This window comes from Nerophis ophidion, linkage group LG15, assembly GCF_033978795.1.
Source record: "Nerophis ophidion isolate RoL-2023_Sa linkage group LG15, RoL_Noph_v1.0, whole genome shotgun sequence".
NCBI lineage: Eukaryota > Metazoa > Chordata > Actinopteri > Syngnathiformes > Syngnathidae > Nerophis > Nerophis ophidion.
This window is the reverse complement of record NC_084625.1, coordinates 23,406,923-23,420,071: the sequence shown is the minus strand read 5'-3', so window position 1 is coordinate 23,420,071 and position 13,149 is coordinate 23,406,923. Positions and strand designations below refer to the sequence as shown.

General features: G+C 33.4%; 1 protein-coding gene across 1 annotated transcript; it reads left to right on the top strand.

The window, feature by feature from the left end:
• Nucleotides 1–2,468: 2,468 nt before the first annotated feature.
• On the top strand, nt 2,469–12,947 carry prdm14 (PR domain containing 14). Its single transcript, XM_061922462.1, has 8 exons — nt 2,469–2,970; nt 4,675–4,722; nt 4,794–4,951; nt 5,025–5,295; nt 5,361–5,563; nt 7,202–7,303; nt 11,141–11,360; nt 12,641–12,947. Exons 1-8 carry the CDS (start codon nt 2,493–2,495, stop codon nt 12,781–12,783), a joined length of 1,623 nt encoding a protein of 540 aa, XP_061778446.1. The 5' UTR covers nt 2,469–2,492; the 3' UTR covers nt 12,784–12,947.
• The last annotated feature ends 202 nt before the right edge of the window (nt 12,948–13,149 follow it).

The following is a 13,149-nucleotide window of genomic DNA, read 5'->3' as shown; positions in this document are numbered from 1 at the left end:
TATGGATTTAACTTTCACAGTATCATGTTAGACCCGCTCGACATCCATTGCTTTCCTCCTCTCCAAGGTTCTCATAGTCATCATTGTCACCGACGTCCCACCGGGTGTGAGTTTTCCTTGCCCTTATGTGGTAGTGGTTTGTGTTGTGTTTGTGCAGCCCTTTGAGACACTAGTGATTTAGGGCTATATAAGTAAACATTGATTGATTGATTGATTGATTGATTGATAATATTAATCAGTCCATTAATTTGTAAGCAGAAAAGTTCCTAATAGAAGTAAATATCACTAGAAATGTTCATGGTAAATTCACAGCAACTTACTGGTTATTAATTGCATTCATTTGACTGTACCATTTACAGCAATGTACTGTAAGTACAATAAAGTTGCAACTAATTGCTGTAACGCTACAAGTGTATTAAAGTACTCTCGTTATAACCACATATTTGGTCACTGATTATACAACGGGGGTTTTCTACTGAACCCCTTTCAGACAAATTAGTTAGAATTTACTGTCATTTGTTGTGATTATAATTACAGTATTTTACTGTGAAATAAGTCAATTGCTGGGAAATTCATGTAGATGATAATTGTAATGTTACAGTACTTTTTGGTCATCATTTTTTACGGCTTTATCGTATTGTTCACACAAGTTTCTTGAGCCTTTTCAGTCCCTTAACATTAGTTGCTCTTGCACGGTTGAAGATAACATCAAACTGAAGGCTGGGGGTGATATGGTAATGTTTGGGCCAGTGGAGAAGCTAACAGGCTGGGTTGTCCCTGCAGAGAGAGAAAGAACAAGAGCATTGTTGTGATGCATGAGGTCCATCCTCTATAGGAGCCAATAGGAGGAAGGGAAGCATCCTTCCAAGTGAGGATGCCCTCAGTTGACCACAGCACTCATTCAGTCTGAGGCTGGCCAAGATCCTGACGACAGCGTGTTGCTGAAGATGTGACTGCCAACTTCACCCTCAAACATCTCCCCTTCGCACAAGGTAAACATAATTTTGTTTTTGACTTTCCAAAAGTTTCAGAGTTCATTTGAAGGTCTTTGTGTGTGTAAATGAAGAAGTTGACCCCTGCTCTCAGTCAGTGTCATGACCCTGGTTTGTATTTCTTTGTGCTGCTGACAGCTAATTGCTTCCTAAAACACACACATTGATTCATGAGTCTTTATTATGGCTAAAATCATGCCCCAAAAAAAATGTTTTCAAAAAAAAAAAGTTTTAATGTGCATTTTTAGTCAACACTTTCATACTTTTCATCCCGTCCATGTTCCATCCTCACTATTGTTTGCCACAAGTTGTTTACTAAAACAAAGAAAATGCAATTGTTCTTATTTAAAGCATGTGTTTTGCGTGTTTTTTTAATTTTTCATAAAATCTCATGTTGCTGACCTTTTTTGCCCCAAAAATGTACATTTCATTGTGCATTTTAAAAAATATATATTTTCTCTAATTTCATTACATATTTTGGCTCTTTTTTTTTTTTACCAATATTACGGTAATTTAGTTAAATCTCATCTAGAGTACTCCATCTCTGCCATGTTGCTAACCTATTTTTTCCCCAAAAAACTACATTTTGCTATGTATTTTTACTAAACAAATGTCATTTTCTTCATTTCAGTATACATATATATATATATATATATATATATATATATATATATATATATATATATATATGTATATATAAGCACACACATACATATACACATTATATATATATATATATATATATATATATATATATATATATATATACGCACACACATACATACATATACACATTATATATATATATATATATATATATACACACATTATATATATTTATACATTATATATGTATATATCATGTATGTGTGTGTGTTTTAAATGTATAATTACATACTTTAATGATGCTATATATTCAAAAGTATATACATAGAATATCGCTCATAAAGAAATGAAATATACAGTGTATATATGTATATTTGTATATATATATACGTATACACATTATATATATATGTGTATATATAATGTATGCGTAAATGTATTTATTATCACATATTTTAGTGCTGCTGTATATTCAAAAGTCCATACATAGAATATCATTCATGTAAAAATATAATATATAGTGTGTGTATATATGTATATATATATATATATATATATATATATATATATATATATATATATATATATATGAAATTTCATCTATCCATGTTGCCCATCCTCGTTTTTTCTTGATAAAATACTTTTTTTTTTTTTTTAATTATATATATATATATATATATATGTATGTTTGTTTTTTATGGGACTAAATGATGCCTACTTTCGTTTTTTCCCAACATTTTTATTTCGCAATAATTGGTGTCGGTTTTTTTCTTGAATAAATGACTCTTTAGTTAAAAAAAAAATATATATATATTAAAAAGCCTAATTTCCTCCATCCACGTTGACCCTCTCCAGCCTTCCTTCAGCCCCCAAAACAGGAGTCTCCACCCGGACATGTTGAAGACAAGTCCCCCCCGGGGCTTCTACCCTGGTCCTCACCACCACCACCACAATCCTTACATGGAGCTCTTACCTCGGACTCAGAACCTGCTGAAGTCCACCTCCTCTCTGGCTCTCCACCCCTTTCTCAACCACCTCCAGCAACCCCTGCCTCACCACAACCACATGCTGCCGGCTCCGGGGCTCCCCTACCTGGGCCACCTGGTGCAGGGACACCCGCTGCGTTCGTCGCAGCCGGAGGAGCTGGCGGAACACGCCGCGGGTCCTCTGTCCTCGGACTTCAGCAGCCCGGCCAGCGGGAGGTCCTGCTGCGCGTCCACGTCGCCCCCGAAGACGACGCGCGGCCAGGCGTCCCCGCCGGGGAAAGGCCGCTTCAACTTCAGCGAGGATGATTTGTTCACGGTGTTGTATGGATACTCCGCAGGCCGGGAGAGGCACGCCATATCCGGCCTCAAGCTGCCCGATAAATCAGGTACGTAATGGCGTTCATTTACTAGACGTGGGAAAGTATTCATATTTATTTTTATTCGCTTAAAAGTATCCATATCTATTTCATTTCTGCATGCTTTTACTCACCATATTTACTTTTCATTAATGTGTTATTTTACTAAATAAAAATTTAAAAATATCCATATTTACTTCATTTATGTGTGCTTTTATTGAATAGAAATCTAAAGTCCTTTAAATTGGATGCAGTTTCATGGACTAAAAGTTTAAAATTCCCTAAATTGAGTTTATCAGTGAAAAGTAAAATCCTCCAGATTTTTTTGCTTGTTTTTTTACATTTAATAAATTTGTCTCTGCTTTTACTTGTTATAAAAGTTAATAACATCTAATTTGAGGATATTCTACTTGTGTTCATGTAGAAGTCTTCCAACATATTCTAAATTGAGTAAGTTTCTGCAAAAAAAATCCCCCAATCTGAGTATACATTTCTTACATTCTTTTATTTACGAAAAATTGGAAATTTTTCAAACTAAGTAAATTTGTTTTCTTTTAAGTCCCGATGTCGTGCATTTTGCTTTTATTTAGTACAAAGCTATAATTAATTAAATTCTATCTATCGGTTGTCTATCTTTATTACAGACTCCAATGACCAAGTAGACATATAATCACATATAATACATAAAACAATTAAAATACAGTATAAAAGGCATTATCATATAAATATATACATAAATAAATAAAAGCAATTAAATTTTAAAAAAAATAAATAAAAAATAAATAAATAAATAAATATATGTATATCCATCCATCCATCCATTTTCTACCGCTTATTCCCTTTTGGGGTGGCGGGGGGCGCTGGCGCCTATCTCAGCTACAATCGGGCGGAAGGCGGGGTACACCCTGGACAAGTCGCCACCTTATCGCAGGGCCAAACCAGATAGACAGACAACATTCACACTCACATTCACACACTAGGGCCAATTTAGTGTTGCCAATCAACCTATCCCCAGGTGCATGTCTTTGGAACTGGGATATATATATATATATATATATATATATATATATATATATATATATATACTTTAAAAAAAGTAAGTTTTTGCAAAAAACTTTCCAATTCGAGTATACATTTCTTACATGCTTTTATTTACAAAATAATTTGAAATTTTTCTAATTAACTCAATTTTTTTTCTTTTAAGTCCAAATGACGTGTATTTTGCTTTTATTTAGTACAAAACTAAAATTAATTAAATTATATCTATCACTTATGTATCTTTATTACAGACTCCAATGTCCAAGTAGACATACAATAACATATAATACATAAAACAATTAAAATACAGTATAAAAGGCATTATCACATAAATATAAACATAAAAAAATAAAAGCAATTAAATATATATATATATATATATATATATATATATATATATATATATATATACTTTAAAAGTGCTTCTACACATTCTATAAAAGAAAGTGTGTTTCCATATATAGGATTGGTACCTAACAGAACTACACCTATAGTCTGCATAATAAGATCGATTGGAGTACATTTCTGCATTTTCTTACTGAGTAAAATGTAAACTTCTCATAACCTGAGCTCATTTCTGTTTGCCTTTAATAACCAAAACCCCAGAATTCTCTAAATTGAGTTCATTGCTCACTTTAAATCTCCAAATGAAGTTAATTCCTTCATTTTTACTCTAACAGTATTCCCCTTTTCCAGACTCCCACATGCTGCTGCTTGACAAAGGCACTCTAGATCTTCCTCAGGGTAAAAATACCAACACTGAAACTTGATGGGTTTTATGATTGTGAAATTGATTCAACTTCTCTGCCATGCAGGTCTGAGCGTCATGCAGGCGGTGTGGGGGGACGTCTCACACTGTGGCGTCTTCACAGACAAAATCATGGCCAAAGGGACACGTTTTGGTCCTTTTCAAGGCAAGCTGGTGAACACCAGCGAGATGAAAACATACGACGACAACACTCTCATGTGGGAGGTGTGGAGAGGACACCAAAGTTCACCTTGAAGTGATTGAAGGCTGGTTTTTTCATATTAATGTTGTCCTGCAGGTGTTTGAGAATGGACGCTTGAGTCATTTTGTGGACGGAAGAGGAGGGACGGGCAACTGGATGTCCTTAGTGAAGTGTGCCAGGTTCCCAGAGGAGCAGAACCTCATTGCAGTGCAGATCCAGGGTCAGATCTTCTATGAAGCCTGCAAGGAGATTAAAGCCAAGCAAGAGCTTCTGGTTTGGTATGGAGATTCTTACCTGCAGTTTCTGGGCATCCCGCTCACACTCAGGGACTGTGGACAAGACCACAGCTCGCTTCCTTCCACTGAAGGTGAGAGCATCTCCCTTTTCTACGTCATTCTCCTCATTAAAAGTGGATTTGTGTCGTTTCAAAAGATTCTGGCGAAGGCTTCAAGTGTGACAGGTGCGGGAAAGTGTTTGCCTACAAATACTACAGAGACAAACACCTCAAGTACACTCGCTGTGTGGACCAAGGAGACCGGAAGTTCCCTTGTCACCTCTGCAGCAGGTCCTTCGAGAAGCGAGACAGGCTGAGGATTCACATCTTGCACGTCCACGAGAAACACAGACCTCACAAGGTACAGGAAAACAGAGTTAATAAGAGACAGTGTGGTGCTGAAGGAACAGCTCCATTATGAAAACTCTTAATATGAACTAAGAATTTGCTGAATTGTTATGTAAAATATAGTCTTGACCCAAGTACATATGAATAATAAATGAAATATATATAATAAAACAAAATATACATATTATAAATAAGGAATATGCAATAAATAAACAACAATGGTGGAGGGTAAAGATCCTTTTTCGTATCCATCCATCCATTTCCTATCGCTTATTCCCTTTGGAGTTGCGGGGGGCGCTGGTGCCTATCTCAGCTACATTCGGGCGGAAGGCGGGGTACACCCTGGACAAGTCTCGACCTCATCGCAGGGCCAACACAGATAGACAGACAACATTCACACTCACATTCACACACTAGGGCCAATTTGGTGTTGCCAATCAACCTATCCCCAGGTGCATGTCTTTGGAAGTGGGAGGAAGCCGGAGTACCCGGAGGGAACCCACACATTCACGGGGAGAACATGCAAACTCCACACAGAAAGATCCCGAGCCCGGGATTGAAATCGGGACTACTCAGGACCTTCATATTGTGAGGCAGACGCACTAACCCCTCTTCCACCGTGCTTCCCCCTTTTTTCGTATCCATACATTAAAATGTTACACAAATCTACAAAAACAATGTTAACATATTAGATCTAATTGTAGCTTTAAATGGGGTTTGCAGGAGTTATGCAGTTCTATACGTAAATATAATTCTGAACATTAATATAGTTTGTTAAAAATGTATCAAAACATTTGCAATAAAACTCAAATCAAGAAAAATGGTTGGTGGAAGTATGACTTACTATATTGTGAACTTTTGTGCTTTTAAAAATCCTATTTTTCAATGAAAATTGGACCCCTAAAAAAATCACATATATATTTTTTTTAAATATAAAAGTAGTCTTCAGTAAAGCACTGAAAATATTTGCTGAAAAAAAAAAAAAAAGGCCCTCTTTCACAATGTGAATAGTGTCAGTTGCTTCAAAAAGGCCCAAAACATCATAAGGGACCCATTTCACCCTGGAAATAAACATTTTGAACTGCTGCCCTCAGGCAGGAGATACAGGACAATAAAATGCCGGACAAACAGATTTAAGAACACTTTTTACCCGAGAGCAATAGTGTCGCTGAACACAAGACAATAATGACTGTGCATGTGACCTGTGTGCTTGGTATTTTTATCTATTTATCTATGTTTCTATGTGTTATGATGAATTTGCACTAAATTGGTTTGTGCTTACAATTTCGTTGTACCATGTACAATGACAATAAAGATCTATTCAATTATATTCTATTCTAGGAAAGGAGAAATCACTTTCGGCCTTTTCGTCTTTCATATGCCTGAAATATTGTCCTTGAAATGCGCCTTATATTCACTTAGAAATGTGCAAATACTGTACGACAAATTATTATATTTTACTTTTTATTATTCTGTACTATTTTATATTTTAATACCTATATTCAAAATGGTTAATGGGTTTAAAAAAATCAATTTTTACCAAATACTGAGTTGGGTGTGTAATATCCTGCACTCTATATCCAAACATGAGATGTAAAACGTTGCAGATAATTATTAATAATTATTTTGTCAACATTGTGTGTTATTGCAGTGCACGGTTTGTGGAAAGAGTTTTTCTCAGTCTTCCAGCCTCAACAAACACATGCGAGTTCACTCTGGGGAACGTCCATATAAGTGTGTCTACTGCAACAAGGTAAGTAAATATAAATATTAATTTGTTTGTTTTAATTCGAAATGTGTTATATATATATATATATATATATATATATATATATATATATATATATATATATAAATATATATATATATATATATATATATATACATATATATACATATATACATATATATATATATATATATATATATATATATATATATATATATATATATATATATATATATATATATATATATATATATATTAGATTATCCAGAGAATAGTGCTCAATACCGTGGTAGAGCGCAATATATGTACGTGTGGGAAAGATCACAAGACTACTTCATCTCTACAGAACTGGGAACCCCTCATGAAACATTTCTGTAGAGATTAAGTAGTCTTATGATTTTTCCCACACACACACGTATATATATATATATATATATATATATATATATATATATATATATATATGACTAGACGTTAAAATAAATATTCATTTTCTTAACTCAACATTAAAAAAAAAAAAAAGATTTAAAGTGGAGAAGTGAAATGAAAATCCGCCATCTTTGTACGGTATCATTGCTGTCCGCCCTCCTCCGCCCCACTTAGTCACTTCCATGTTTCATGGCGTATTTGTCCCTATTGTGTCCCTCCGCGGACACGCTCCACCTTAGACACTTACATGCTAATTATTGCCAGATGTACACCCACCCTTTTGTCTGACCACGTTATTCTTTTACTTTATGAGCAGGAGCCTTTTTTTCTTCTGTCTTCTTTTCATCCTCCCCTTTTTAAAACACTCTGGGAATGTTTTGTTGAACGTAATCCTTATTCCCCCCCTCCCCCCCACTTGCGCATGAATTAAACCCTTAGATAATTTATCTTCCCATCTTTATTAGCCTACTAATTATTATACCATGGTTTGAAAGTAATTCTAAAATAATTGTAATCATAAATAACACGAATAAATTGTTTATTAATGTATTGCTTGTGTATTTTTAGTAATAGTTTTTTTTTTAAACCATCAAAAAAGACAGATGAGAGATCTGAAAAGTGGAACTATTTTATTGCCTGATTAAAAATCTAATAATTCCTACTAATGAGTCATTTATTGTTGTATTGCCTCATTGCACATGTTAATGACAAAATTCAGGCATATTTGATATATGTTTGATCAAAATGTTTTTATTTGGCAGTTTTCGAAAAAACTGCAGTATTGTATAAAATAGGCTGACCATATTCTGAAATCCCAAAGAGGACACATATATGCTGCCAAGGCGGGCAGCACGCCAAGGCTGGGAGTAGGTGAAAATTTGCCAATGATACTCGAACTTGCTTTATAAATAATATATTTATTTAAATAAAGCATTTTTTCTCCTCTGTTGACTGCTGTGTTGGCGCTAGGGATTTTTAAAATGGGGTCCCAGGGACCCCATCAAGTCATAAAAATGGGGTCCCACAGTAAATTTTTGGGGTCCCACTTTTTTGTAAGCGTTTTGAAAACAATTGATAAAAGTATTCATTATCCTGTTGTATATCTCACATTCTACATCGTGTTTTGAAAAAAGGTTGTCATAAATTGTTCTTTATTCATAAAGGAAAAAAAAAGAAAACAGATGTGTATAAATATGTAAATGTATTCAATTAGAAACATTCATTCACTTTCTTCTTTCCTTCATGGATCTTAACTTTACCGCTGCTGGTAGTTTTTTCTATGTTTTTATTCAATAAGTTGTAGGTGTATTTATTTCAGTATAAGAGTGTAAAAAGTGTTTTGCTTGGGTCATGAAATGATGATGGTGTGCCAGGGCATACATACATTTTATATTTAACGCTTAAATATCTGGAGTCAACTTCACATCCATCCCTCATTTCAAAATGTTTTTGTTTTTTTATGTTGTTTTTTGTTTGTTTGTTTTCTGCCCTTTTTTGTCAAACAAAACTATGTTTTTAATGGCAAACACACAAAATATGCAGAATCTTCCACCAAAAATATTTTTCTTGGTGGAATATTTTATGTGAAGTAATGGGAACCCTGGATAGGTCAATAATTCTTAATAACATTGATTTTGATTCAATATTATGTTTCGAGCAATGACAGTTTGAAAGAAAAAAAACCCATCTTTGTTTTATTAGTCAACATTGCAACTTTTTCTGAATTACATTTCACCTTTAAGCTTTTTTATTTCACTTTTTTTATGTTTTATTTTATTTTAATAGTATTTTTAGAATGTGGCGTGGGCCTTTAAAACATAAGCTGTGGGGCCACAAAAGGCCTCTATGGCACACTTTTGACACCCCTGCTATAGATAATAAAAAATGTAATCTGATAAGTCTATCGCGTTTATCATAACACACAGTCACCATCTCTGCTTCAGTAACTAATAATTAAATTGTTTGCCTCATTTTGTAAATATTACAGTAAAAAATAAAATAAAAATATTATTTTTAATGACATAATTATGTATAGTAGCCACAACTAAATGTTCATATATCCTAACATTGCATGCAAATAAAAAAATAAGATGTCAGTAAAAATAGAATTATGTTGAGGTCTGTGTGGTCATCTTTTTACTTTTCTCTGTGAATAATTGACACATTGTACCATAAAACCCAAGCATTTATAAGATAAAGTTGTTTTTTCATATAACAAGTAAGTATGATTTTTTTAGTTCGTCAAATTTGAGCTAACTTTAATGGTATACTAATTCCTGAATTAATATAGTCGTAAATAACTTAAAGGAAAAAAGTATTTGAAAGAAAAAAAAGTATTTTGAATCATCCAAAAAGAAACCGTTGTGATACGTGGAAATACTTAATTGCCTGATTAAAAGTACAACCAACTTGAAAAACAAACTTATTTTAAAAACAGCAGTCATACTACTATTATATATTATTTAAACCCTACTGTCATTTGTTTTTCCTCAAAGATGAAGTTGTAGAACAAATGTATTTTAAATCATCCAAAAAGGCAAACGAGTTGTAATACATGGAACTATACTTATCACCTGATTTAAAATACAACAAAGCTTAAAAAAAATAATAAATAATAAAAAACACTTTGAAAATCGATCTAAAACATTTTTTTATTATGGTAAATTATTTATATTATATTGTATTTTTTTCATTAAAGACGAACTTGTAGAAAGGACGTATTTTGAATAATCTAGAACAGTGGTTCTCAAATGGGGATACTTGTACCCCTGGGGGTACTTGAAGGTATGCCAAGGGGTACGTGATATATTTTTTTAAATATTCTAAAAATAGCAACAATTCAAAAATCCTTTATAAATATATTTATTGAATAATACTTCAACAAAATATGAATATAAGTTCATAAACTGTGAAAAGAAATGCAACAATGCAATATTCAGTGTTGACAGCTAGATTTTTTGTTGACGTGTTCCATAAATATTGATGTTAAAGATTACTTCTATGTGCAGAAATCTTTATTTATAATTGAATCATCTGTTTATTTTTCAACAAGTTTTTAGTTATTTGTATATCTTTTTTTCCAAATAGTTCAAGAAAGACCACTACAAATGGACAATATTTTGCACTTTTATACAATTTAATAAATCAGAAACTGATGACATAGTGCTGTATTTTACTTCTTTATCTCTTTTTTTTTTTTCAACCAAAAATGCTTTGCTCTGATTAGGGGTACTTGAATTAAGAACAAGTTCTCAGGGGGTACATCACTGAAAAAAGGTTGACAACCACTGATCTAAAAAGACGAATGAGAACTACTTTTTCGCCTGATTAATAAAAACAACGTAGCTGAAAAACAAACATCCTTCAAGTCAACATCGATCACAATAACCATCATACAATATTTCAAGCATCGTGTCATTGTTCTCCTTCCAGGCCTTCACGGCCTCCAGTATTTTGCGCACGCATATCCGACAGCATTCCGGAGAGCGGCCATTCAAGTGCAAGCACTGCGGGAAGGCCTTCGCCTCCCACGCCGCCCACGACAGTCACGTGCGGCGGACCCACGCCAAGGACAAGCCGTTCCTGTGCGACCTGTGCGGGGCTTTCTTCCAGGAGGAGCAGCAGCTCCGGCAGCACGCCCGAACTCACACAAGTCAGTCAACCTTCATATCCAATACAACCAGGGGTCACCAACCTTTTTGAAACCAAGAGCTACGTCTTGGGTTCTGATTAATGCGAAGGGCTACCAGTTTGATACACATACATTGCCAGAAATAGCCAATTTTCTCAATTGATAAAAAAAAAATCACTTAATTGAATGGTTTAAAAGAGGAGAAAACACGAAAAAATGAAAATAAAATTTTGAAACATATTTTATCTTCAATTTCGACTCTTTAAAATTCAAAATTAATCCGAAAAATATGAATAGAAAAACTAGCTCATTTGAATCTTTTTGAAAAAAATAAAATAATTTATGGAACATCATTAGTCATTTTTCCTGATTAAGATTAATTTTAAAATTTTGAGGGAATAAGCGGTAGAAAATGGATGGATGGATGTTTTAAATAGGTTAAATCCAATCTGCACTTTGTTAGAATATATAACAAATTGGACCAAGCCATATTTCTAACAAAGACAAATCATTATTTCTTATACATTTTCCAGAACAAAAAATTTAAAAGAAATTCAAAAGACTTTGAAATAAGATTTAAATTTGATTCTACAGATTTTCTAGATTTGCCAGAATAATTTTTTAAAATTTTAATCATAGTACGTTTGAAGAAATATTTCACAAATATTCTTTGTCGAAAAAACAGAAGCTAAATTGAAGAATTAAATCAAAATATATTTATTATTCTTTACAATAATAATACAAAAACAATACTTGAACATTGATTTTAAATTGTCAGGAAAGAAGAGAAAGGAATTTAAAAGGTAAAAAGGTATATGTGTTTAAAAATCCTAAAATCATTTTTAAAGTTGTATTTTTTCTCCAAAAAATTGTCTTTCTGAAAGTTATAAGAAGCAAAGTAAAAAAATAAATGAATTTATTTAAACAAGTGAAGACCAAGTCTATGAAATATTTTCTTGGATTTTCAAATTCTATTTGAGTGTTGTCTCTCTTAGAATTAAAAATGTCGAGCAAAGCGAGACCAACTTGCTAGTAAATAAATAACATTTAAAAAATAGAGGCAGCTCACTGGTAAGTGCTGCTATTTGAGCTATTTATAGAACAGGCCAGAGGGCTACTCATCTGGTCCTTACGGGCTACCTGGTGCCCGCGGGCACTGCGTTGGTGACCCCTGCTATACGCTATATTATATTGTAATGTAAATGGGATTTTTTTGATAGCACATGTGTTAAATAATGTAAAATTTTTAAAGGTGTTTTTTTTTTTTTTTTTTAAATATACTTGTTGTTTGTCTTCAAAAGAGGGGCAACTGTTGGACTCAACAATTCTTTCTCCAAGAACTGGATCTGTTGAAGAATCCGTTTTGGACAACAATAAGAGTCAAAGAGACTTCCCTTACTCTGGATTGACTGTTTCAAGTGCGGAGTATCGACCCTGGAACTAAAAAAAAAAAATCTAATTAAAATGTTAATTTATGAATATTTTCTTGTACAGGCCTTTTTAGTCAGGCAAAATCATGAGTGTCTATTTATATACATGTGCTATGTGTTGTGCTTGCCTATATATTATTATTATAATTGTCATTATGACTATTTGGGTTTTGCAATAAATAACCAAAGCTATTTTTGTGTCTGAAATGTTTTAATTTACACATTAATCAGCATATGTTTTGTTTTTTTGGACAAAGTGAAATAAAAAATGCAAGCATGAATTGTGTTGTTGTGGTTTTAGTTGCACACATACTTGCCAACTTTGAGACCTCCGATTTCGGGTTGTGGGGGGCGTGGTCGGTGGTGGGGCGGAGGCGTGG

Coding starts and splice junctions, on each gene's coding strand:
- prdm14 (XM_061922462.1), top strand. CDS start 2,493: ATGTTGAAGACAAGTCCCCCCCGGGGCTTCTACCCTGGTCCTCACCAC. Junction 4,723..4,793: donor CACTCTAGATCTTCCTCAGG/GTAAAAATACCA, acceptor TCTGCCATGCAG/GTCTGAGCGTCATGCAGGCG. Junction 4,952..5,024: donor ACAACACTCTCATGTGGGAG/GTGTGGAGAGGA, acceptor GTTGTCCTGCAG/GTGTTTGAGAATGGACGCTT.